Source organism: Colletotrichum orchidophilum (genome assembly GCF_001831195.1).
Source record: "Colletotrichum orchidophilum strain IMI 309357 chromosome Unknown Scaffold_9.1, whole genome shotgun sequence".
Lineage (NCBI taxonomy): Eukaryota > Fungi > Ascomycota > Sordariomycetes > Glomerellales > Glomerellaceae > Colletotrichum > Colletotrichum orchidophilum.
In genome coordinates, this window is record NW_019172965.1 from 327,649 (window position 1) to 352,231 (window position 24,583).

A 24,583-nucleotide genomic window follows, 5' to 3' on the forward strand; every position below is an offset into this window, starting at 1 on the left:
CCTTGCCCAGTAGCGTTCGATTCTTTTTCTGCAAATGCAAGGGCTGATCGTCTACCGGTATGACGGGCACGGCCACAGGTGGCACAGGTAAGAGGAGGGCCCGGTGTGTTTGAAAGGGCCAAAGCGGTGACGAATCTTCAGAAATGCTACATGAACGCGTCAGTAGCGCGTCCATATATATATATATACATATATTTATCCGTACAGATATCTTTCCCACGCCTGTCTGCAGTGATACCAGCCATCCAGCGCTCCCCGACTCATGTTCGCCGTCAATACTACGGGGGTTCCCAATCACACAATCGATATCTCTTGGCCTAAAACTCCTCATCCATGCTTAAGCTATCCTGACAAGTTGATGTTTGTCACCTTGGCAATGGAAAAACTTCAGAGGCACAGAAGCACGCAATGAGAGGGACCCCTCGAAACTCGGGCGTCCGGCCGGTCAGGCCGACTTGGGCGGCTGGGCTAGAGCTAACATAGAGCTGGCACCACCGTTGCCACCACCACCACCCCCGTCTCACCAGACCTTACAAGTTACACCCGCATATGGCGATTGTAACGTCCCAACAGCAATGGGGAAGTTGATGGGGACGGACGAGTTCCCCGTCCCAAGCTGCTTTCACCCGCGCCGAATCCACCCCCGCGCGGCGTGTCCACTGTTTTAATGGGTATTGTTGGTAGGGGTCGCGATGGAGTAACACCGAGGGCAAATGACGACATTCGGTACCACCAACTCCGCGTTGGACCTTGACGATATGCTCTTCGGGTGCGTGATATGTACATTCGTTAGCTGGAATTAAATCCCACAAAATCGGTAAATGCCCAGAAAGACGTTTCTTTGAAGCGACCACGTGGCTCCCATTGCAGTTCCAGTATCCAAAGTTTTCGCGATATTGAGATGGAAACAGGCCCTGGCCCCAGTGATGCAGTGAATGCATTTTTGACTTCCGCCACGCGCCGAAATGCAATCAATATAGTCGATACAAGAAACTTTGATTCTGGCTTGGAGTATCAAAGTACGAATCCATCCGCTAACCCAATTCCCCTTTGGTCGGATCATGACCCCCAAGATGGGAGGCCAAGAGTTGAATTCAAGGACATCATTGCGTGAGCAAAGACTTGGCTGACTCGAACCGCGTTGATATATCATCTCCCAAGATCGGCCAAGAATAAGACGCCACTCGAAAACATGGGCTTCACCAAATCATGGTCCATCCCACCAAACAGCAACCATAATTTCGTTGCGTCAAAGGAAAGGCTCGGCAGCGTGGCGAAAACGCACCGGACCGCGCGAGACACCACCCCGTGCAAGTGTTCACAATTTGTGTGTGTGTGCGACGGGAAGCCGACGGCAGCGGCTACGGCAGGCGGCAGGCGGCAGCTATCAAAACGCCATCGATATTGGAGAGCCAAGGGGGTTGTTTTCCTTGGGCACCCCCTTTGGAGTGTTAATCACCTTCCTAGCAAGGGAAAGCCGCGTGGAGTTTCGGTTTCCCTCGTAGGCTTGGGGGGGAGGTTCATGTCGACATCGGGCCGCGTGATAGCGCCATCGACACACCCCCGGGCAACGCCTTGGCCACCTTACATTAACGCCGCCAAGAATACGAGGAGAGCATAGTTTAATTGATCGGTCTAGACTGTACTATGTATAAAGTTGAACGGATGGAGGACGGTCTTGCATGGTCCACTGACCCAGACATGCGAGATATAAGCCCGGCCAGCGGGGTCCAATTTGAGGTTGATTTCACAACACCAGGCTGATCGGAGCGACGGACGCGAGAAGTTGATAGGGCCTTAAGAAAGCATGCTGCCCGAGAGTAGCTTCTCGAAAAATTGTTGTTGATTTTCATTAATTTTCATTACCATCCAACAAGCTTGGGGGAAATGGTTGAAGATCTGTGCTTGGAGAAAGGCTCTTCGGCTAAATGATCTTCACTCACGAGGCTACGCTCGACGTCTTCGCTCGTCAACTCCCTCACACACCCGTCTCGAAAGTTCGACATACTCATGCCAGAGGTGACGAAATATGGACTTGCTTTGTTCATGGCATCTCTCTCTCTCTCTCCCTCTCCCTCTGCTTTATACACGTCCTCCCTCCTCCGTGCCATCCCATTCCCGTCTCCAGAGACTCGTCAACATTCAGGTCACCGAGTCCAGCAGCACTTTGCTTGATATATCCAGTCTCATTACCTACGGTATGAAGTAGATATACACAACTCGTACACCCATCTCAACCTATTTCTCAAATCCCAAACAGAGTACATCGTACACAATCCAATCAATCACGGAGCGGTGAAATGACCCAGGACTAAACCATATCCCACTGCCCAACGCCAGACGCAAGAGGTCTTGACCCAGCCCAGCCCAGCCAAGGCCCACATTGTACTCATGATACATCCCATCCCAGCATCCCCATCCAGTGACCAAAGCACCACCGACAAGCCAACAAAGCTCAAAAGTCAAACGGCGTAAAAATATCCGTAAACCACCGATTATCCAACAAATCCAACCCAAACTGCCCCATCTCAACCTCCCCAACACCCGCAGCACCCATCCCGGCCCCGGTCCCAGCCCCAAGCACCCCCGCCGCCGCCGCCGCCGACGCCGACGCCCCCCCCTCAACCCCCGCCGTCGGCGCAGCAGAGGCAGCATCAACTTTGGCCAACGGCGCCATAGAAGCCTCCCACGTCCCCTTGAGCCCCCTGATCGTCTTGACAGCCCTCGCAAACGCGTTCCCCTCCTCAACATCCACGTTCAACCCAGCCTCGCTGCAAACCCTCATGAACCGGTCCCCAATCTCGTCGAGCGTCGCAATGAGGTCAATCGTCGACCGCACGCTCGCCCTATCCCAGACGGGGTCCTCGAGCACGGAGAGACGGTACAGCGCTATCGTGCAGTGGGAGAGCTGGGCAAAGGTGAGAAAGGGCGTCGTGTAGTAGGCCGCGGGCGGCAGGGTGAGGAAGTGGTCGAACCAGGCCTTGACGGCGTGCAGGCAGGCGTAGAGGATGTCGAGGCGGGCCACGTCGGGGAGGTTGGCGGGCACGCAGGTGCCAGTCTTGTTGGAGAGGGCGATTTCCTGGATGGAGAGTTCCGTGCAGTGGAGCTGGGCGATGATTGTGTCTGGTGAGGGTGTTAAGAGGGGGCTCAAGCTGCGAACGATGACCAAAAGGGGGAAACGAACCTGTGCCTTGGAGCTCTGACGGCAGGCTCTGGATGTGTTGCTGAAGCTGTCTCTGGAGCAGCTTGACGTACATGGCGGGCGGCGTCTTTTGTGCGTCGACAATGTCGAACATGTTCTCGGGACGCCAGGCCGAGGACACCTTGACGGCCTCCTCTTTCAGCAGCTGCATTCTGACCAGCGCGACGAGGGTCCGGTCCGGGGGCGCCTCGGGCTGCTCGTCGAGAACCTGCAGACACTCGTCCATGTGTGTTGTCCAACGCAAAGGGTCCATCTTGCCCAGGAAACTCGCGACGCTACAAAGCGGGTTAGGCCCGGCCGTCTCTGCCAATACCAGGAATCGGGGAGCTGGGAAGGGATGAATGGGGGGGGGGCTGGGGAGGGGTCACTTACGACGATGAGATGAGATAGCACGCAACCACGGCCCTCCGCTGCTCCATTGTCCGCGGCATTTGCGACTTGACATACAGCATATGCCCCACGGCCCCAGTCTTCTCCCTCTCGGACCTCTCCTGCGCAGCCTTCCAGCAGAGAAAGGGGTTGAGGTTGTCCAAGGGGTCGCGGGACAGGCCCAGATCAAAGATGAGACCAATGGCGATCTGACAAAATAAACACATAAATGGCTTATTGCCAAGCTGGTGATTCGCCCTGGAGCAGCCCAGAGTGTTAGTTGGACGACTCAAACGTACTGCCACATCATCGACAGTGAAGATCAACAAGTGCAGAGCAGAGCATGAACGTGAACTGACCATCCCAAAATCACCAAGAGCCCGAGGAGGTAATCGATACTCCTCTCATTGTCGACCAGGAGCTTCTGGCTCAAAATCTGCCGCACCCGCTGTCCCAGCGCGAGCTGCTGGCTCGACACCCTCGACGCGACCGTCATGATGCAGATCCACAGAAACGGCCTCTCGGCGCGCAGCTCCTCCGCCGTCATCGTGGCCTTGAAGTTGAGAAACGGTAAATACTGTAGGTTCTGACCGCGGAACGCCTCAAACAGAGCCTCCGCTTCGTCCGGAGAGGGCAGCTCTTCGCCAAACCCCGGACCCTCGGGACTGGCCGTCTGTGTCGGCGTCGGCAACGAAGCGCCGCGGTCCCCGCGGTCCCCCTTGTGAAAATGCTGCGCCGACTCGAAGCCATCACCGCCGCCGCCACCGCGCACATCCCCCATCTCCGGCGACTGCCCCCTCCCCGCCGCGGCCGCCCCTGTTGTCGACGACGAGGAAACAGGCCCGCCGGACATGTTAGCACCAACGTCCAAGTCAGCCGACAAATTCGGTCTGCCCGATTGCCTCAGCAGGGTGACGAGCCCGTCAAGCTTCTCCTCCAGCTGCGCCGTCCGGCTAGACGGTGGCTTCTTGGAGCGTTTGCGGATGGGGTTGCTCGGCTGGCAAGACTTTCCGAGCCGGTGGCAACGCTCGCAAGCCCCGCCGACGGGGCGGAGGATACATTTACACTTTGCGCGGGAGCAGTTGGTGCAGGCCCGGCCGTAGGGCGCGGCAATGCCGCTGTTGACCGACTCGACGGCCCCCGCCTCGCGGGTTTCGATCCCCGTCGGCATCCGGGATTCACTTTTCAGCAGATGAGGGCCCTGGACGTACGGCAGTCAGGACTCAGAAGTGAGTAAAGAGGTCAAAGTAGGTTTACTGCTGGGGCTTTCCTCCTTTGGTAAGCGGGCCGAAGAATCCGGAAACCCTTCCCGGGGTTGCAGGCGGGCGGGCGTGCAGGCGTGCGGCAAGCGGACTTGAGAAGCGGGTGTTGCGTGATGGTTACGGTGGTGCCAGGTTCCGGGGTGGTTGGACGGCAAAATCGCCAAGCTAAGCTTTCTGGCTGCAGGCGATCAACTCTCTTGCGTGTGTCTCTAGGCCGGTCTCTCACGAATCACGATATTCGCAGCAACACAACAGCTTGAACGGGCTTCAGATGTCCATTGGGAATCGCAAATGCCGTTTGGTGAGCGCAGGAGTGAGACCCAGCGCAAAGGAAGGGGAAGGGGGGAAACAACGTGCGATGAGAATGAGCCAAAGAACAGGAAAGGACGGCTTCGAAACCCGGCGGGTTTAGGTTTAGGCGTGGGAGGGTGTGGGCGATCTCGAGGACCTTGCAGCATAAGTACGTCGAAAGACGGAGTTGGAGCGAGATACATTGAATTCCGACCGTAGTTGCTGACGACGTCTTCAGTTTTGTGGTGGTGGATCGAGATGGACCTGTGGCTTTTCTCAATTCATGTGGCGCAAGTGCACTAAGCGGGATACAAGTTAGTCCGAATCCCGAATTCCGCCGGGTTCCGTCCTGCCCATCATCTCAGGCCCCCGAGAAAATCAGGGGGCTCGTTAAGATCCCATCCTCCTGTCATGGAGAACCGTATCTCAGCCCGCCTAGCTCAGGTATTTTAGCAAGCACAAAACTCTCCAGTCGAAGATTGTAGTTTGTTTAATCCTAAGATGTCTCCGAGAGAAAATCTGTCTGTCCATCGGCAGACGCAACCTTCTGGGGAAACCTGAGGAATGGATAGGTCGTCTAGACACCACACCGGACTGGCCACTGTATTTCTATTACTAGGTAGGTGCCTGAGGTGCCCTAGTCAGATCACCTGCGACCAACGACCAGTATCTACCCCGAGGCAAGCAAGTTCAGGATGAGGACTAGGGAAAGTATCGCACTGCAAGGTTCTCGTGGAACGGGATTTAGGGAAAGCAGTCCAAGTTCGCGTAAGACGGGAAACAAGTTTATGGTGTGTGCCATGGGTATTCGATTAAAAGTTACCATGCGACTCGATCCTAACGCCATGTTTGCTGCTTTTTACTAACGCAGCGTAGCCTCGAAAAGGCAATCCCAAGTTCCTCAGATGTTGCCGCATCGCAGGAAGAGCAAAACATAATCAACGACTCCGTAGAGCTGGCCGCAGCCCAAAGTTGATATACCCTCCTCCCAACGCCGAAAATGTGAACTCATTACTTTCCTTGCCACAGGAGAAGCATATCAGTTGCTCCAAATGAAGGGAGCCCATGAAAATGCCCCCCCTGAATACCATAATGCCATCGAAATCGCGCGGACCACCACCAACACCACAACACCCTCCGCGCCTAAGTATATCAAGGCACAACCATCCCACCAAGGAACAGATGTGAGGGACCGCCCGGCGCAAGATCAAGAATCCACCCGCAGAGTATTTTTTGTCGTACTGTACAATATGTCGGTCTGAGATGGTGCCGGGCCGTTGTAATAGTTTTGTTAATGAACTGAAAATCTCTCCTCAGCGAGTGAAGCTTGATCCAGAGGTGAGTCAAACTCCACCACCCATGAAGGCAGCAAGGTCGTCCAGCTCGAGTAGCTGTCGCTCGAACGCGGAACAAAGCTCGCTAGCCGTCATGTCCTGAGGCACGGGGGCGGCAGGCTCAGCAGAGGCCACGCCATTGCCAATGGGGGGCTGGGGCAGCATCTCAGTAGATTGCTTGATCTCGGCCTGCTGGGGCGGAGGTGGGCTCACGGAAGCCGGGGTGCCAACGCCGCCAGAGCCACCATTGATGGTAGTGACGCCGGGACGACGGGGTTGGGGCGCGGGCGGCTCGCTGTCGCGGCCGCTCTCACGGCCACTCTCACTGACGGAGGCGGTGTGGTTGTTGGCAGGAGCCGGGGGAGCGGCTGCACCAGCGTTGGAGTTGGAGCCCTGGTCATAGTCCATAGCGTCGGGGTTGGTGTCTGGGTTCGAAGCGGCTTCGTCCTTAACAGAAGCCTGGTCGGCAGGAGGAGCACTGGTAGGAGGAACGGATGTGCCTCCAACACTGGGGCTGCCAGCAACGGCGTCATTGCCCAGCACTCTATGCATGACGGCAAGGTGACGCAGCCACGAGCTAATGAGGGGCCAGGTGTCAACACCATCCTGCATAAAGTGGAGGCCGTCGCGCACAATATGACCGGCAGTCTCGACCGCGTTGGGAGGAGTGAGGCCCTTCAGAGACAGGTAGGCAACAGTGGCACTGGCAGTGAAGGACGAGAAGAGCATGAAGATGGGGAAGCAGATGATGCCCTCCTTGTCAAAGCCAGTCTCCAGAGCAGTGAGCATGGCAATGGTGCTGTGGCACGAGGTAAAGAGCCTATCAATGATCTCGTGGCACTGGGGGGTGAGGCGCCAGCTCTCGAGGTTGAAGCCAGGCGCAGTGACATACTGCAGCAGGCGGCGACGGTTGATGAAGATGGATGCGCAGTGAAGCATGCAGTGCAGCATGGCGTACGTGAAACCAGAGCCCATGGTGATGTGAAGGTTGATCTGGCCGGGCTTATCGACGTACTGCATCGACAGAGAGGCACGGAGGCGCTCAATTTCTCCCATGAGACCGGAGCAGACGTTGTCGTTGAAAGTCTCGGTAGTTGTAGTCATCAACATCTGGACAACATCGCGCCATATGCGAGTGGCCATGACAATCTGACCAAACTCGCCAACCTCATCGGTACGGGAGCCAGTAGGCATCCGAGTAGGGTCCGAAAGGTTGATGGTTTGTACGTAGACGGCATTGCCAAAAGCAAAGTTCATGTCGGAGCACGGCAGAGAGACGTCGGCCGTGTCGTTGGCGGACAGAGCCGGCTGGCGGCCGGGAGTGCTGGTAAGCAAGCAGTCGAGGATGTACAGCAGCCATAGCACACGACGGAACGACTCGTCCTGAAGGAACCTATCGGCATCACTGACGGCCGCATGGTGGCTGTGGAGGATGCGGTACATCTGGACCATGCGGCTGGCCTGGCCCAGGTAGATGTAGGCACGGACAGCATTGCGGGAACCCCACTCGTGAATGATGATCAAGCAGATGGCCTGAATCTCAGCTAGGCTGGGAGTGTCGAGGTTCTGATTGATGATGCCCATGGCCTTAGCTGCGAAGTGCTCGGCAGCGCCGGTCGCACCGGACTGCCCGCCATAGCGCCTAATAAGGGTGGGGGAGCTTCTGCAGCAGGTGATTAATGTTAGCGGGGGGGGGACTCATCCACTCAAGATCTTCTCAGCCAGCACGACGACAGCGTCGGCCGGACACTATGGGAAAAAATAAAAGTGGTGACACATTCGGGCCAAGTCCGGACAATTGGGGCTAAGCGAGCCGACACGAGACTTCCGAACGGAAGGCCGCGCCACCCACAAAAAAGCCGGACATTGCGGGGTTACGTGGTGAAACACCAAAACAGGAGGGAAATGAGGATTGGGCATCGGAAGACCCGAGGACAGGTACGTACCGAGCGGCGCAGGTGAGCAGCGCGTAAATCAGGGCCGGGTCCAGAGAGGCGTTCTTGAGCTGCTGGATGAACGAAGGCTTGTGGAAAGCAACGCAGGCCGGGTACGTCTTGGAAATGACGCGTTCGCATTCTTGGATCAGCTCCGGCGTAAGTCTGGCGGGGTTGAGGTCAGCAACTGCGTTTGCGCACGCGTTTGGGGGTGGGTGGAAGATATCCCGGCGACTGGCCCGGATGAGCAGAGTGGAGCGCAAAGTGGACGGAGACGGGGATGTGACTCGGGAAATGAATATGGGGGTTGCACACGAAAATGGATATTGGAAGAAGCTCGAGGAGGGAGGAAAGCGCCGTCAGAAGGCGGCTCCGAGGGTAAGCTAGCGGCGGTGGGAGATGCCGTCGGCTGGGGACGAAACGCCGTCTGCGGGAGATCGAGGCAGTGGCAAACAAATTTTGGGGAAAAGAAACAAGGGGAAGGGGTCATGGGCAGACGGGACAAAAAGGGGGAACAAGAGATGACGGCGCGTGTGTGATGAGAAGGGAACAAGCCACCGCGCCCAGGCCGCATGCAGTAGGGGGCCGAGCTCGCTCCCTGGTCGGCGGCGGTGGGCAGCGACACAGCCGGAGACGAGAATAGCACACCGGCACACGGCGCGAGGCAGCTGGGTGCCAAGCGCAAAAACGTGTGCGCCGCGCGTGGGCGAGGCGGGGGACTATGTGATCGGGAGGACAGGTAATGGTGGGCAGTGCAGAGGTAGGATAAAGGTGCCAGGTGGAAAGGACTTGCAAGGACTTACTTCTCGGGAGTTTGAACGTGACGAGACGTGGTCGAGGCCGGGTTGGCGGCACGCACATCGCCGGCCGGGACCGAGGCAGGCAGGCTCTCACGCGCAGGACGATGAGCGGCGGTATGGCGGGCGGGTGACTGGCCGTGATGATGCGCCATGGACTCGGAGGGCAAATAGCACTCGTGCATGCCCTTGGCACAGTTCTTGCAAGGAGCGCGACCATTCTCGTAGACGCACTTGGTTTTACCCTTGCGACAGCGCACGCAGGCGCCGCCGGCTCGGAGGGCGGTAGACCGCACAACGCTGGCAGACATGGTGCGGGATTGTGAATGAGAACGCGCAAGCTGTTGAGGTGTGCCCCAATGTCGATGAGTCGCGATGTCGCAAGAGAGGGAGCTTGTGTGTGTGTGTGTGTGTCTGCAGAGCAGAGTGCGCCGACGAGTAGACGATGGCGGTAGGGTTTGTGTGGTGAAACCCGGATGCGCGTGGTCGGAGGCGGATGGCAGACGCGACGCGATGATTTCTTGATCCACTAAAGGTATGATGAGCTTGCGTGGGATAATATCGTGGTCCCAGTGGTGACGTCCGCAAAGGTCACGGCGATGGTCGGCGTCAGGATGCCGGAATCAAGATGAGGTGAAGTTGGAGGAGGGAGGAAAAGAAGGGAGAGTTCGGGGGTGGAAGGGGAGCGGGAGGAGGAGTGTTTTGTTGAGGGGGGCTCCGGAAGAGAAGAGAGTTTTGGGGCCGGGTGACGCAGAGAAAAGACGACCCGTCGCGCCGAGATTATGGAGAAGGGTGGCTCCAGAAGGCGAGACCCCCAGGCAGGAGGTAGCGGGCGAGGGCGGGCGGCGGCGTCAGGCCAGGAAGGGGGCAGACGCGACGGGGGAAAACGCCCACAGCGGCCGATGGCGACGGGGGAAAAGGGTCGGGCAGGGCTGGAGATGGCTCCGGAACGACGTCGGAGCAGCCTGGTGCGATTGATTGTGTTGCAGAAAGCAACTGTCGTTATAGATTTGTGGTTGTGGTTTTGTTTCTGATGAGGGCGAAGAAAAGAGAATCGGAGGGCACGGGTCGGCCGCGATTTCTCGGTGGTGGGCGAAAAATCCGGGCGGTGGTCCTCAGGTTTCGGTGGTTGGAAGAGGAGGAGGAAGGAGTGGAGGGAGGGGTGGGGTGTGGAGAGAACCAGAGAGGGGGGTGTGGTAGGGCAGAACCTAGAAGAGGGCAAGCGGGGGAAGCAGAGGAAAATGAAAAAATGGGAAAACAAGAATTTCACATAGAGAATACGAAGTTGACAGCAGGAACAGGAGAGGGATGACGGACCACCTCGGCCAAAAAGAATAAAGAAGTACCTTAAGGTAGACCTGGACGTGGGCGTAAGGCAGGCGGAGGTGGGTGAGGAAAGCGAGAGGGAACCGGCACACGGGACATGGACACGGGGGAAGGAGACACACACGGGGTGAGGTGAGACCGTGAGGCACCGTCGGGCGGGCCTCGCATTTGTTCCAACTGCACTGCGCACTTGTTAAACATCTTGACTTCCTTCTCTCTCTCGCGGTCTGATTTTCTCGCTTTCGAATGAGCTGCGAATGAGCTGCGCCTGCTGATTCTTATTCCTCTCCGTTACTCTTGCCCTTTCTGTCAACCCGAGGAGGAAGAGTGGAGGAGACGGAACAGAGAAGGAGGTCTTGCGCCCCGACTGAGACGGACGGATGTCGCCAGATGGTCGCCTCCACCCAGGGCTGGCCAAGCTCGGTGCGGGCTGGGAAAGTCACGGCCTGCGGAAGCGGGAGCAGTCGGCGGACTTTTTAGGAAGGGTAATGTGGAGGCAATTGCAAGGTGAAAGGGTGAAAGAGAGATGCAAAGGTGGAAAGGGGAAGGGGATGGGGGGGCGTGTATGGAGTGGAAGTGGAATCGTACATAGAACAGGTAGTTCGGGGGCAGGCGCGAAAATGTCATTTGGAAAAAGAGAGACACAGAAAGCAAGAGAGAGAGAGCAGGAGCGACGGCGGTGCCTGGGCCACCCACAGACGGGCGGGCCTGAGGTTCTCTGCTGAGGTTTTACGGGCGGATCGGCTGGTGGTGCCGGAGCTGAATGAGGAGAGACGGAGGGAAACCAGGAGCGAGGGGACCCACTTTGTTCATTCTGCCTTCCGCGTCAATGTCCGTCACAGGGTCGGTACAAAGCCGGTACTTATCAGCCGAAACAACCTTAACCAAAATCAAAGTACCGCCCTCTTCTCTTTCCCCCCTTCCCCCCCTCTTCCAGGTTGCCCGTGTCTGCCACTCTGCCTTAATCGAATCGGTACCTGCCTCTGCGCCTGCGCGCTGGCGTTGCCTGACACGCAGCCCTGGGATGTACATCTTGTGCCGACTCCTGCACCCGCGACAAGCACCTGCCTCGGGCCTCTTCCAGCAGCGCCTTCTCTTTCCAGCATTCTCCATGGACGAGAAAGAGCGACAATGTACTCTGTATGGGTGACATTTCCTTTCTTCAGGAAGCATTTCCTGCCCCGTCTTCTTTTCCATCTCCTCCCATAATCGCCTTCAAGCATCAACTCGCTCCTAGCTCTACGCAGCCTGGCAATCATGACATTTTAAATATCTCTGTTCAACCCACAAACGCGCAAATGAGGTCCTACTAGCCCGGCTGTCGCCCGAATGCCAAAACAACACTTCGTACAGTCTCGTCACAGTGCCTGCGGCATACTTGCCCGACACATCTCGCGTCTCGCATCCATCCGTCCTCTGCCTCCGCCGCCGACCGGTCTCAATCCCGTTTGCAAGGCATTGCACCGTCTGGCTTGTGGGCAGACCGTCCCTCCGCCTCGCCATATTCCCTTTGCGACCTGCGCGCTGCCATGTCCATCGCAAGCACTGCGCCCATCCCCTGCCAGCTTATTCAAATATCTTCAAAAGACGACTCTCATTCACCACAAACACAAGACTCTTTGGCCGGCACTGTACCTCCTCCGAGCTTGCCATTCGGACCCGACCATTTAGTCCTGAGGTACTTTCCCACTGCCCTGCGACGTGGCCGGGCCCGCCGATTGCTACAGCGCTTTCGCCTCGGCAGCACAGAGTCACAAACCCTGCCATGCCCGCGGTACGCCGGGCTTTGGCCCACACCGTAATGTGAAGGGCGGATAGAGCGATCGGGCCACGCCCACTTGGCCTGACTTGAACCGTGCAAACTTCAACGATATTGGGCACTCGGCAGAGCTCCAGAGCGCCAGTGAACGAGGCACAGTGCCATGGCATGGGGCGTGGACGATAAAAGCCGCCGGGCTGGCCTAGAATCGCCGCGCCCCCCTGGTCCCAGAGTCGTTATCGCACCCAGGCACCCAGGCACCCAGGCACTCTCTTCCGAGTCCTCTTGGTACTCGACCTCCCCCGAACTCCACGGAACGCCCAAAACCAACCGGCGGCTACAGGGCTACGCCAGCTTGCCCTTCCCTGAACAAGATCATCGCGCCGCGCAACTTCAGCGGAAGGCCGCCCCCCCTTCCAACGTTGATTTTCTCAAGTAATACGGCAGGGCGCTTTCGTTGGACCGTTCGCCCCTTTGGGGACTACCGATCGAGACCAAAGGGGTGCCGGAGACGAAGCGACGAACTGTATTTCACAACTACTGTCGCCCGATGAACTTCCTACTCCAGCGGTGCTGCGCGGAAGATCGACTCTGCTCAAAGACTCGACAAGCTCGTGATAAATTACCAAAGGGTATGCAGGTGTAGTCATTCAGCCTGCTTTCATCGCGGACGGGGCCGATGGCTGTCAGCTGGGCTATGGCTGTCACCCAACAAGGCTATTTTCGGTTTCGTGTCTTCCCTTCGCGAACCGGACCGCCATCATCAACACTCTGCAATTCTTCTACAAATACTTCAGCACCCCTTCGCGATGATGCTACAGGAGCCTTGCTATGCAGGATAGCCAGTCCACTGCTCGTCCCGGCCATCGAGCTGGCCTGGAACGAAAGACTGGCATGCTAGCCGAGGGTCGATGTGACTGTTGCTTCCACTGTGCACAAGTAGTAAGGCCGGGAAAAGCTGCCGCCTCGTCCGGGCCTGCTATGCAATCTACTCCGCCTTCGCTCCGGGGGCATCCACCCATCAAGTCCTCGCCCCCAGTTTTCACCATGGAGCTGCAATCCCGAGAGTGTTCAGCGCTATCTAGTTCCGGCGACGCGCCAAATTTCTGTTTAATCAAACTCGCTGCCCCGGGCCTGGACATGGACTTTCCCTCGCTCGTCCCCCGTGCTTAGGCGGACTTGCGCGGTCGATGCCCCACCCCGGCCGTTTCTTCGCCTCCATCCGTAATTTCACCAAAAAGGATACCTACGTGAACGTCGCCATCGCATCATCCGCCGGGTCCTCAAGCCGTATTGCCTCCAGTCTTGGTCGGGGATATCAGGATACGCACGAGTGCAAACTGTAGCTAGTAACGAACCCGAATCTCACCAACAAATATGAAGATGCCAGGCACAACGGGTTGTAAAAGGGGGAGATATCTCTCTTTGGGACAACAACGACAAGCCCCAGCGCACTGTCAACGTGTCGGGTACGGGATCAAGCTGGATCAACTACCCTCCCTACTCTAAACACGCAACGTTTGCTTCGTCGCTGCTGCAGGGAGATGCAGCAGTAGAAGAGCACAGTGTGACTTGGCTGGTGGGCTGGCCGAGAGGCCTTCTCTGAGTCGAGTTAGTACCTCAGGTCGTGAGGGCCTCTCTGCAGGCTCTGCAGCACTCCTAAGTAGGTCTTACGTCTCTGAAGCTCCCTCGGAACTCGCTACGTTTATCTATTTCGGCCGGGGAAGCGTGTTGTGTTGCATTGGTCTGCGGGGCGTCTGAACACTCTCCCGGCGACCGAAGAAAGCCTAATCCAGACTGCTCACTGCTCAGTTCTCGGCAGATATCCAGGCGGGGCTGGCGGTTGCCGGCGTTATCCACCACTCTCGCGCGTCCTGTTCCGACTCATTCCTCGGTTGACGAGAATCGCGACATTGAACGACCGGGTCTTGAATGCCCTCTCTGGAGCATCAGTGTCCCCCGGTTCCTTGGCGAGGCGCTTCATTCGTGCGACCTCGGACATGCACCCCAAAGCTCGCGCCCGAACTTCTGGGATGGTCTTCATCTCTGCCGCCGTAGTGTTGCCGGCAACCCTGGCCAGTGCGGATGATGGTTCCCTTGCTGCCCACCCCGACCCGGCGCGCGCGTGCCAATTCAACCCAGCTCAGCGTGCCGGTCCGCGGCACAAACAAAACGAATGGCACACTGCACACTTGCACCATACGATGCCTAGGTATGTTACCGAAGCAGCGTGATCTGAAACCCAACATACGACACGGTGCACGCAATTGTGTAACTCATGAGTCTGTCCAGAAACAAATAAATGCTCTTACTGTGCATTACCATCTTCTTGGCGATCTTCTTCAACCGGGGAGCCGCGAGGTTGCGCGACGAAAAGCATCGGCGGCTAGAACATTGGAACATCCGATTGCCATGCCGTAGAGACAGACACACACGAGGGCCGCCATCACTGTGGTGCGCTATTTTTCAGCAACTGAAGCGCTGGGGCCAGGTGGACGTGTCAAGTAAACTGTAAGCTGATGTCGCTGACGACGCCACGCTATTTTCTCCGTGTAATCCGGAGGGTACGTCCACTTTTCCTGCCCCTGCTGCCTCCTCCCGGGACCTCTGCCCGCTGTACCCAGCGCTACCATGCCCGGAGTTGATGTCATTTCCCACCACACCACACCTCCGCCCTGGTGTTGCTGTGATGCCCCGTATTGTCTTGGGGAGATGCACGATGGTCCGGCGCGCCTTCTCCCTTGCCTCTGGTGTCTCGAGAGAGGAGGCCATGTGCGCACCACAGGATCTGCTCGATGACATGCACCCACCACCTGACTAGAATTATCGTGATCATTGTCTTGCGAGCATCAGAAAAAAAAGTTGGAAAGAATGGATCAACCGGGTCATTTAGTGGGGCGGGACCCGAGGCAAGCGCAAATACCACTCCGGAAGGCAACCGACGCTCCGCTGCGGTCAGATGTGCTGGGCTGATTAGTGATTACCAAAGCTGGTGAATCAAACCAGCCGAAACGAAGGCATTTCTCAAATTCTCACACGACCGGCGATCAGTGCACCGACAAGGGTGCGCAGCGTTTTGGCCTTGCGGCCTTGGGGTACATTGGTCAAGTGGGTCTTGTCCGGGATCACTTCCGCCGGTTTCCGGACCACCGGCGCTGGCGAGATCCACTCGGTGAAGCTTAGACGCCTGAGAGGCCACACCGATCCCCCGCAGCCGAGCAATCAAAGTCGCTCAAGTCCGCGGGAGAACCTGCCGCAACACAGTGCGTGACGGCAGCAAGCACCAGTCTGGGTCGATTCCTCTGCTGTTTTTCTCCTGTTTTTCAGCAAATGTCTGGTGCGGTTTTTTCACCGTCGCCCATCATCCATGAACCAAGGACCAAAGCAACGGCGCAGCATCACAAGGCCTCACGTCACCTGAACTCACTCTCGACCGCGGGATTGATTCCACAATGTACGGCCGAAGAATCTCCCGTACCCGTGTGGCACCATCCGCTGCCGCCCTCCTCCTTGGAAACAAAAGCCAACGGCGGCCAAGCGAACGTCCGAGTTTGAACGATGCTCTCGTTTTTCGCACCCCTGCCCATCGCACTCTGAAGCGGATGTCGCACTCGGCTGATCTGTGACGTGTAGAGTGGCTCTGTCCCCCGCAACTTTGATTATTAGAAACCTACGGAGCACATCATTGTTGGCTACTCCGGCTACCGCGGTACGGCTCCATCCGGGACAGCATCGCGAACATGCTTCGATGGTATCGCGACGCATTGAGATCTGTGAATGTCGATATTCAGTCGAGCAGCTGCTTTCGTAGGGTGTCGCACCCAACTCATTGACTCGGGAGTCCTTACGATTGACTCGCCTGTCGGCGATAAGCCCAAAAGCCGAGTGCAGGACTTCCCGGCCTCTACGGCACGCGCCCGGATATGTCAGCGGGCTCCTGCTGACCTCCGTTCTCCGACGATGCCGGCACTAGCAGCAATTGCGACCGCAGCGAACGCGAACATTCATGTTTGATTAATCACTCTCAACCCGACGGCTAAGCCAAAGCCCTGTCACCTCCGCTATGCACCAGCACCGTATCTCAACGGAGAATGCCTGCATTAATCATCCGATTCGGTCGAACGCAGTCCGTAAATAATATAGTTCGGCCGACTACCGACTTCTCGTTCCCCCAGTTTATCTCATGGATATCACATGCATTGCATCTTCCACTGATGAATCGCCAGATTCACCCAACTGGTAGACTACTCGTCGGTGCCTCGTTGTAAATTGTGATATACAAGCCGGTCCAAAAGCAACACAAAGAACACAGCACACGGGCCCTTGCCGAACTTACTGGTGCCAGTTTTAGAAACATGCATTTTTCTGTTTGAAATGCCATACTCTCTAACATTGGATGAGGAACAGACTTTCGGGACATCCGAGTTGAGCCGGCAGCTTTGGCGCCGACATTCCGTACATTGGCGGGAACTTCCCTGGTGCTTCTGGCTATCAATCGACGTGGTCTAGTCAATGCCAGGTGATCTGAAAGACTCCAGTGGAACTTTCATCGTTACAACACCGCTCAGCAAAGATCCAGGGCAGAGGAAAGCCAGTCACGGGCACACCACATGTAGACATGGTACTGCTGAGCTCAGCCCAATCATACCTCGTTGATAGGTAATTGCCATTGACTTGAGGCTTGTATGACTTCCGTCGCGCAGGCTAGCACGCTGGATGTGGTACATACACACACAAACATACATACATACATCCCCCCACCCACTTCCCTGGCCCCCGCCCTTCCGGAGGCCCGGCGGCAATGCCGGTGGGGCTGAGCCGTTCCGTCCCAAAACCCGGGGTAATCGAGGTCTATTGCAGCAAACCGTAAGCTAGCGACGACAACATGGATGTCGAAGGGCGGGAAATCCGACCCTCTTTCAACGTCGAATCACGAAGGAGCAATGCTAGTAATTGCCTGCGACACGCAATATATACAAACTCTTCGCCGTCGATGTTGTCAACTTATGGAGAAGGACCGGGAATTCATCCGTTTGCAACACAACGTGAACCATGGGCTCCTTTGCCAGCAACGCCATGGAGGCATTTTCTTCGTCTCGCGTCGTGAAGACGGCGCTGGCGCACCCGGCGGCCTTTTTGCTCTGCAGCATTGTCACGACGGCGGCCCTGATCTTGTGGAAACGGTCGATGACAAGACCAGCATACGGACTGCCTTTACCCCCACAGCCGCCCTCGAAGCCAGTTTTGGGCCATCTTACGGATTTGATTAGGGAGAACAAGGCGCGGAGGTGGCACTTGAAACTGAATGCGTGGGCGAGGGAGTATGGCCCAATATTTGGGGTTCGAACGGGGTATATTGTTGATTATTATGTCAACTCGGACGTCATGGTCAAAGTGAGTTATCAGTCTATGTGTCCATGCTATGCAAAGTGATCATATGCATGGTTCGGCTGTTGTGTAGTGGTGTTGAAGTTGTGTTGACAATGGCTTAGGAGCTTTTTGATAAGAAGTCTGCTCTGACGGCGGATAGGCCTGTCTGGATCATGTCGAGTGATATATTGAATAATGGGTTCAATACTTTGTTCCTTCATGCAAGCGATCCGATATGGAAGGTAAGGATTTTACACGTTGTCTGGAAACGTTGCTTTGGGATACGAATGGTGGCAAACTGAGACTTTTGAACTTTACAGAACCAAAGAAAGGTGATCCAGCAGCTGCTCACGAATACGCAGCAGGCGGAGAAGATTATACCGTAAGTTGGCAAACTTTCAAATTCCGCTCCCTTCTTGAACCTCTGGAGCTTTTTGAGAATTGACTTTGAGGTTGCTGAACGGTGTTTCTGACGAGGCTACAGACTTCTGGAATACGAGACAATGAGATTCCTCCACGAAAACGTCATCGAACCATCTGGCGGGTTTTCGAGGAGTCGGCTCTTGAGGTCCATTGAGCGGTACACGTACAGCGCATTCGCCATGGCTATCATGGGCATGGATGTGAGACATTGCCTGAATCCTTGCCGTTGCGATGGGACTAGGTACTGATTGGGTGGTGTTGCAGATACCCGATACGGATGACGCGGTGATTGATTTCCTGCAAGGTGCGCGAAGACTCTCCAATGGCCGTCCCTGAAGCGGTTGCACAAATTTACTAATGGTATCAACGCAGAGACGGAATACCAAATCATTAGTACGATCCATCGCCTCCCAGGATATCGCGAAAGCCCACGTCGTTGGGTGGACTAATAGTGCCAGCAGACACATTTCCCGGCTCCAACATCATCGACCTGATTCCTGCTCTGGGGAAGTTGCCTCTTTTCCTCAAACCCTGGGAACGAAGCGGACGTGCGAGGTATAGACGGGATCTCGCATGGGCGATGAAGCGATTAGAGGTGAGTCAAGCCTATCAGGTACACCCCCGCGCATCCTGTCAACACGCTGGCTAAAAGCTTGGTTGTGGCAGACTGTTGAGCAAAGCATGGAAAAGGGAGATTCGTCTTTTGAAGGCACATTCTTGGGTTCCGCTTTGGCCGACCAGAACTTGAAGGGCTTGTCTTGCAAGGAGGAGCTGGCGATTTTGAGCTTCGCGTTGATCATCGCTTCTGCGGATACTGTAAGCGGTCCCATCTATCAACCTTGCCCTGAAACTTGACTTCACTGGCGACTGTGGATCCTGACAAGTTACACAACCTTGCTAGAGCCGAATGACGACGTGGTCCTTTGTCGAGGCCATGATGCAGTTCCCCGATGCTCAGGCCCGGGCACAAGCGGATATTGGTGAGTAGTACTGCTGGAAAAAGAAGCTGACACTCACCTCCGCTCTGGTAGGAGAATACATCAGATGGGACGTACTAACGGAATATTCTACGTTTTCTAGACAAGGTCGTCGGTGATAGACCGCCAGTGTACGAAGATTACGCGCAGATTCCGTACGTTCGTATGCTTCTCAAGGAGGTGTGGCGGTGGAGGCCGCCGGTGGCGCTGGGACATCCTCACATCACGTCGCGGGAGACGGAGGTTGGGGGGTACAGGTTGCCCAAGGGCGCGCGGATTCATCTCAACGCATAGTAAGCCATTCGAGTCTTTTCTTGAGGATTGGAAATTTGCCGAGTAATTCATCTGACTGGGCTCGGGATTGCAGTGCTATCAGTCGGGACCCTTCGCGACACGAAGATCCTGATCGGTTTTGGCCGGAACGATTCAAGAATGACGAAACTTCTGTGAGTAAAACAAAGCTCTCCATCCCCACCCCCCACCCCTCTTACTTTCAGCATGTTATAGAGAGGCTGTGTGTGAACTAGAGACTGACAAATGTTTTCAAGACAATGGAGAGCATTAACGCGCAGGATCCGACCAAGAGAGATCACTTTGCCTTTGGAGCTGGCCGTCGCGTTTGTGCGTCTGATTTCTCTCTGCCTCAATCTTTTAGCATCCATACTGACACTTTTGTCGCACCAGGTCCCGGCTATCACGTCGCGGAACGGTCCGCGATCGTGACGATGATGCGCATTCTCTGGGCGTTTGAGATTTCCCCGGCCGACGGGGCAAAGACGCCGCTCGCGTTTACCGAGTACGCCGCCGCGTTACCTGGGAATCCGGGCGAGCGTATGCCCGTCCGGTTCCGGTGTAGGAGCGAGAGCCGGAAGGCTGTGATTCTACGGGCTTTTGAGGAGGCGGAGGCTGGGCGGGGGAAGCAGGTGAGTTCTTCTGTTGAGAGACTGACAGATTGGAGAGTTTTCATGAGGCTGACTGCGTGGTTATTTCGTAGGTTATGGCTCTTAATTTGGGCGAGGGGTCGGTTCCTGAGATTTCTTCTTTTCTGTGACTTGTGGAAATGGGTGTGCTTGAGTTTTGTATCTATCGTGTGACGAGGAATTGAGCTGTTCCATAGTAAGACATATTTTGTTTGAGTTTTCTTCTTCTCCTTCTACTTCTACTTCTTTTCCCTCTTCACTGACAAAGCATGACATTCGATATTAGTAATGAAGTCGATGAAATAGGCGGTGCTCGCCTATTGTGATGTCGAATCCTCTAAACTAAATCAATGAGACTCTGGTCAAGAAATCCTAGTATGGTTTTCTCGTACCCTCTGTACCCCCGGACCCCCGGATCTTTCCCGAAACGAGGAGCATCTTCGGCCGGGATGACCCTGCTCTGGGCCGGGGAGGTAGCCGTTGCTCCCTTTGAGCATGTCGTATTTCGAGGTGGCTTGCATGGTAACTATGGGAGTTTTCCGCATTTCAGAGGGGAAGTTATGGAACCATTACGGTCGTTTTGTGAGTTTATTGTTGATGGCAGTTGGAAGGTGGTGTCGCTCCTGTGAGGGATTCTGGGGTCGTCGTCACCGGCGTGATTTTGGTCCAGATATTTCTCATCTCGTTGCGTTTCCACGGAATGAGCGTGTGGCTTTCTGCGTACTTTGGCAATATGCACCCTCTTGATTCGAATTAATGGATGAAAAGCTTGCAAATAATCGTGCGCGAGCGGATGCTTCTGGTTGACGTATAGCGACTTGTACATTAAGTATCGAACTGTGGGGTACAGATGTCACGTTGCTGCGATATCGCGTCGAAACGAGTGTATTTTAATACTTGAAGAATCAAGCCCCCAGGGTATTTGAGTAAGTGGTAGCGGGAGAGCTTCAATCAGGGCTGGAATTTTCACAACGTCAACTGATAACAACATGAGAGGAGACCGAGGCCACTCACGTAGGCGGTGTTACATCAGATCGATGACATATCGATAAAGGTGCCTTGAGTAGTTTACCAACTCATAGCCTGCCGCGCCCAAACTCTTTAAATGTCTCATGTTGTGATAAAACGTTCCAGATCCGGGGTCCTAATCCGCCTCCGCGGGAGGTGCCAGTTAGACGGCTGATTTTCAGTAAATCATCTCACGCGTTGTCAAGCTCACCGCAAGGACCAAGCCACCTCGCTTACTAATCACATTAAGATACTTTGGTTACCTAATTAACCTTTCGCGGGAACACATGAGGAACCAGGACCATGTTTCTGAGAAAGAAAGAGAGAGGCAGCTTGCTACTTGGTAACTTGCAGATCCTTACCTGCCTGAACCAAAATAATCGAAGACGCGGTTGCTGGAACCGAGTGCCACTCTCTGGGATTTACCATGTAATGTTCATCCAATGAGAGGCTTGTGGATCTCTGCCATAGATGGTCAACGACAGACGCTACTCGTATAAGAGTGACAACTGACAACGTTCCATGACTGTTGAACGAAGAAATTCACAATTGCCACAAGCTCTCTCCCCTCAACCAAGCACTTCCAACCAAAGACAACATACTGACTCTGTGATAGCTACATGTATACACTGGCCACTGCGATCGGAATGGCGAGGGAACTGGAAGTGGTTTCCCTGGATGCGAGGTTAATCAGGTGGCGAAGTGATCTATCTCTACGGACTCAAAGTCCGCGAGAATCCTGGGAGCTTGATGGTTAGTGATGGTACCTTGCTAGCTAAAAATCAACGTTTTTCGTGACTTATAAAAACTTTAAATTCGTTTGAGACTTGGGAGGGAGCAGGTTCCATTATATTATTTTAATGAACTTGAACCAATCGAGAATCCCTCTTTCTTCTATTCTCCTCAATTTCAAGCGTTCCACTGAAGATACGTTGACACTGACAGAGTCACCCATATATAAAGGCTGGCATCGTCAGTGAGCTAGCATCTCTAAACGAACTCGAATCAAATGCGAACCGCCCTGACGGTGTATTGGTCCGGGGACGAGGTACCTCTCGCACTATACCCAATGGCCATCCCTGAAGTCCATGATGGCTCCGACGATGGGATCATCACGTTCCAAGATCGCGAAATCATCGCCAATTCTGTCTCGGCAGATTTCTTCACCGGATACCATTACCGCAAAGACTGTGAGACGAGACAACAACGGAACGGAAAGGACAACCGCTTCTACAACATTCCCCGAGAGCTCGTACTTGAAATTATCCTTCACCTAGAGGCTGTGGATATTTTCAGACTGCGGCAAGTTTCGCGCATTTTCCTGCATCTGACTTCGATCGGGGTGTTTGACGATTATCGCCGACAGCCGATGCTCCAACGGCTTCAACAGCTGATGCAAAGTGTCTTGGCTGGCCAAATGTCGCCGCCTCGCTTCTCGCCGCCAATGATGTTTTGGATCCCCAGAGATGAACTAGTCAGGGTGAAAGAGTCGCGTCGAAAACAACTCTTGTGCCAGCCGTGTCGTGAAAATTACGGTCGGTCGTCTGCCAACGGCTCTATCTACGATTACGAGGTACGGCTCAATGGGCTCCTGAAAGAGGCCATCTGCGTTGTGAGGAAGATCATTGACTCCCCAAACCCGACGCAACAAGATCATGATGAGACAAGGGGATTTATAGGAGCGGTAGACCAAGTCCGTCGACCTTTTTGTTCAGGCTGCAACATGAATCACGACCGTACCTGGTTTTCCAGTGATCAACTAGGTCACGATCGCGATACCCGCGTCTGTATCGGTTGGGAAGGAGAAGTGAGGGTATGCTCACATGCCAACATGTCCTGGCGGCAACTTTCCACGTACTTGAAGCGCGCCGATCCGACAGCCTCATCCGGGCAAGAAATCCAAACCTCATTCCAGGACGAACCGATCTTCTATTGTAGAGATTGCGTTGAAATGGTTGGAGAACATGGCAAAGAGCCTAGGATAGTGTATTCGCCAAAGGAGTCGCTCACCGACGAGTTTATGGACGTTGCCATGGGTTGGAAGCTTGTGGCCTACGATTTGAAGGCAGGTCAGGTTGTGACAAAGGCCCTTCTCTGTCAGGCTCTATGGCAACTTCAGGAAAATTATCACGACCTCTGCTGCCCCCATATTTCATTCACCGACACAGCATTCATGGTACCCTTCCAGTGGGATCGTTGTGTTTGTTTCAGAGAACCAGAGACACATACTTTCCATCAATGCTATCGACATTACGGAAACAGCGATATACCAGAGGGTCGACAAGAGTGTTGCGCCTGCTGGGCTGAAAACCATACACATCTTGAAGGGAAATTCATGGCACATGATAATCATGACGATTTGCTCAGAAGCTCCACGCATATCGTCAAGTGCCCTTTATGCCTTTTTGAGTACATTTGGAGACTGGAAGGCTCCAGAGTCACTCTGGAGGGAAGGAAAATATTCGCAGTGACTAGTACATTGGACATGGCCTGGGTACAAGGCATAAATCCCATGTCATATCGGATGGATGAAGAAGTGAGGTATATTAAATGGTGCGAAGATGGAAACTGCCCCAACTCTAAAGGCAAATGCAGAAACATTAGGTTAAGTCGCCCGCTTTTATAGTTACACTCTCCAAACATCTGATTCATATGTTTGACTGAGAAGTAGACAATGAATTCGTTTCTGCTCATCTGTAGAGACAGGCATCTACTTGGAACACAATGCTCACTGTCAGGGTACGAACTGTCTGGTTTCTGAGTGACTAGATGACCCAAGATGCCACTTTGCTTCAGGACCGCCCGGGGCGAACACTCGGGGATGTCAAGCATGTCTAAGCGGAAGCATACTGGTAGTCGATAAGAGATCGCTGGGTGTGAGAGAGCTAAGAATTTCGACAGAAGTTCGTTTCCTTGCAGTGCGGCACTCTTGCTTGGCCAGGGCATCACCGGGGGATGGGTTTCTGAAATGTGGCCGGCCGAACGGTGGTATGATTCGCTGTTATTTCTAGTTTTCTGCTCTAATTGTTTGTACATATAGTATCGAGGACAGTGTGCGTTGAACACATCATGCAAATACCAAGAGCAAACCGAGCCAATCAATGCCTGCCTTGTGTCCCCGAATCTCTCTCCCAAACAATAAATCTTCGACTACCAACCAAACAACAGACAACGAACAACAAACCCACGTACTCTCTCAGACATAATCCTGCGTAGCTCTGCTGCCCCTTACCGTACCTTATAATACCCCTGCTGTCTTGATTAACCTTGATAGCCTCGCTGTCAGTGCCGTTCTTGCATTCTTACTGTTTCTGCTGGCTTCACCGTCCTTATCGCTCTTGCTTCTCTCGCTGACTGTACTGTCTTTACTGTTCATACTGCATACAGTAAACTGTGGTCGTTGCCTGCGGCGGTATTGTGGATTCAGCCGATAGGGCTTTTGGTACGTGTGTTTGTCAAGTGATCTTAAGTGGCTATTATTAACCGACAAAGCGTCCGAGTTGCGGCTACCTGCGCCGGGGCAGACTGGATCCGGTACTGTTTGCTGGGAGATAATAATGCAGGGGCTGCCCTCGGAAGATCGCTGCAGTGGTCGTAAACCGAGCCATAGT

General features: G+C 54.8%; 7 protein-coding genes across 7 annotated transcripts; 4 read left to right on the top strand and 3 right to left on the bottom strand.

Annotated features, from left to right (window-relative positions):
* Positions 1-2,455: 2,455 nt before the first annotated feature.
* Positions 2,456-4,742, bottom strand: CORC01_01750 (uncharacterized protein; the record flags this gene model as incomplete). The annotated part of the gene is made up of 4 exons (XM_022613404.1): positions 2,456-3,123; positions 3,185-3,477; positions 3,575-3,829; positions 3,931-4,742. 4 exons carry the CDS (start codon positions 4,740-4,742, stop codon positions 2,456-2,458), a joined length of 2,028 nt encoding a protein of 675 aa, XP_022480130.1.
* Positions 4,743-6,467: 1,725 nt separating this feature from the next.
* CORC01_01751 (fungal specific transcription factor domain-containing protein) lies at positions 6,468-9,500 on the bottom strand (the record flags this gene model as incomplete). The annotated part of the gene is made up of 3 exons (XM_022613405.1): positions 6,468-8,121; positions 8,405-8,557; positions 9,196-9,500. The coding sequence occupies 3 exons, from the start codon at positions 9,498-9,500 to the stop codon at positions 6,468-6,470; spliced, it is 2,112 nt and encodes a 703-aa protein (XP_022480131.1).
* A 2,937-nt stretch (positions 9,501-12,437) lies between these two features.
* Positions 12,438-12,713, top strand: CORC01_01752 (uncharacterized protein; the record flags this gene model as incomplete). The annotated part of the gene is made up of 1 exon (XM_022613406.1): positions 12,438-12,713. One exon carries the CDS (start codon positions 12,438-12,440, stop codon positions 12,711-12,713), a length of 276 nt encoding a protein of 91 aa, XP_022480132.1.
* A 542-nt stretch (positions 12,714-13,255) lies between these two features.
* Positions 13,256-13,447, top strand: CORC01_01753 (uncharacterized protein; the record flags this gene model as incomplete). The annotated part of the gene is made up of 1 exon (XM_022613407.1): positions 13,256-13,447. One exon carries the CDS (start codon positions 13,256-13,258, stop codon positions 13,445-13,447), a length of 192 nt encoding a protein of 63 aa, XP_022480133.1.
* A 679-nt stretch (positions 13,448-14,126) lies between these two features.
* Positions 14,127-16,278, bottom strand: CORC01_01754 (uncharacterized protein; the record flags this gene model as incomplete). The annotated part of the gene is made up of 6 exons (XM_022613408.1): positions 14,127-14,374; positions 14,587-14,660; positions 14,943-15,091; positions 15,311-15,461; positions 15,753-15,914; positions 16,220-16,278. 6 exons carry the CDS (start codon positions 16,276-16,278, stop codon positions 14,127-14,129), a joined length of 843 nt encoding a protein of 280 aa, XP_022480134.1.
* Positions 16,279-17,326: 1,048 nt separating this feature from the next.
* Positions 17,327-20,095, top strand: CORC01_01755 (uncharacterized protein; the record flags this gene model as incomplete). Its single annotated transcript, XM_022613409.1, has 14 exons — positions 17,327-17,668; positions 17,767-17,886; positions 17,965-18,026; positions 18,129-18,267; positions 18,332-18,371; positions 18,440-18,460; positions 18,520-18,662; positions 18,734-18,883; positions 18,969-19,047; positions 19,148-19,337; positions 19,412-19,490; positions 19,593-19,665; positions 19,729-19,967; positions 20,039-20,095. 14 exons carry the CDS (start codon positions 17,327-17,329, stop codon positions 20,093-20,095), a joined length of 1,734 nt encoding a protein of 577 aa, XP_022480135.1.
* A 1,886-nt stretch (positions 20,096-21,981) lies between these two features.
* On the top strand, positions 21,982-23,443 carry CORC01_01756 (uncharacterized protein; the record flags this gene model as incomplete). The annotated part of the gene is made up of 3 exons (XM_022613410.1): positions 21,982-22,584; positions 22,888-23,041; positions 23,235-23,443. 3 exons carry the CDS (start codon positions 21,982-21,984, stop codon positions 23,441-23,443), a joined length of 966 nt encoding a protein of 321 aa, XP_022480136.1.
* Between the last annotated feature and the right edge of the window lie 1,140 nt (positions 23,444-24,583).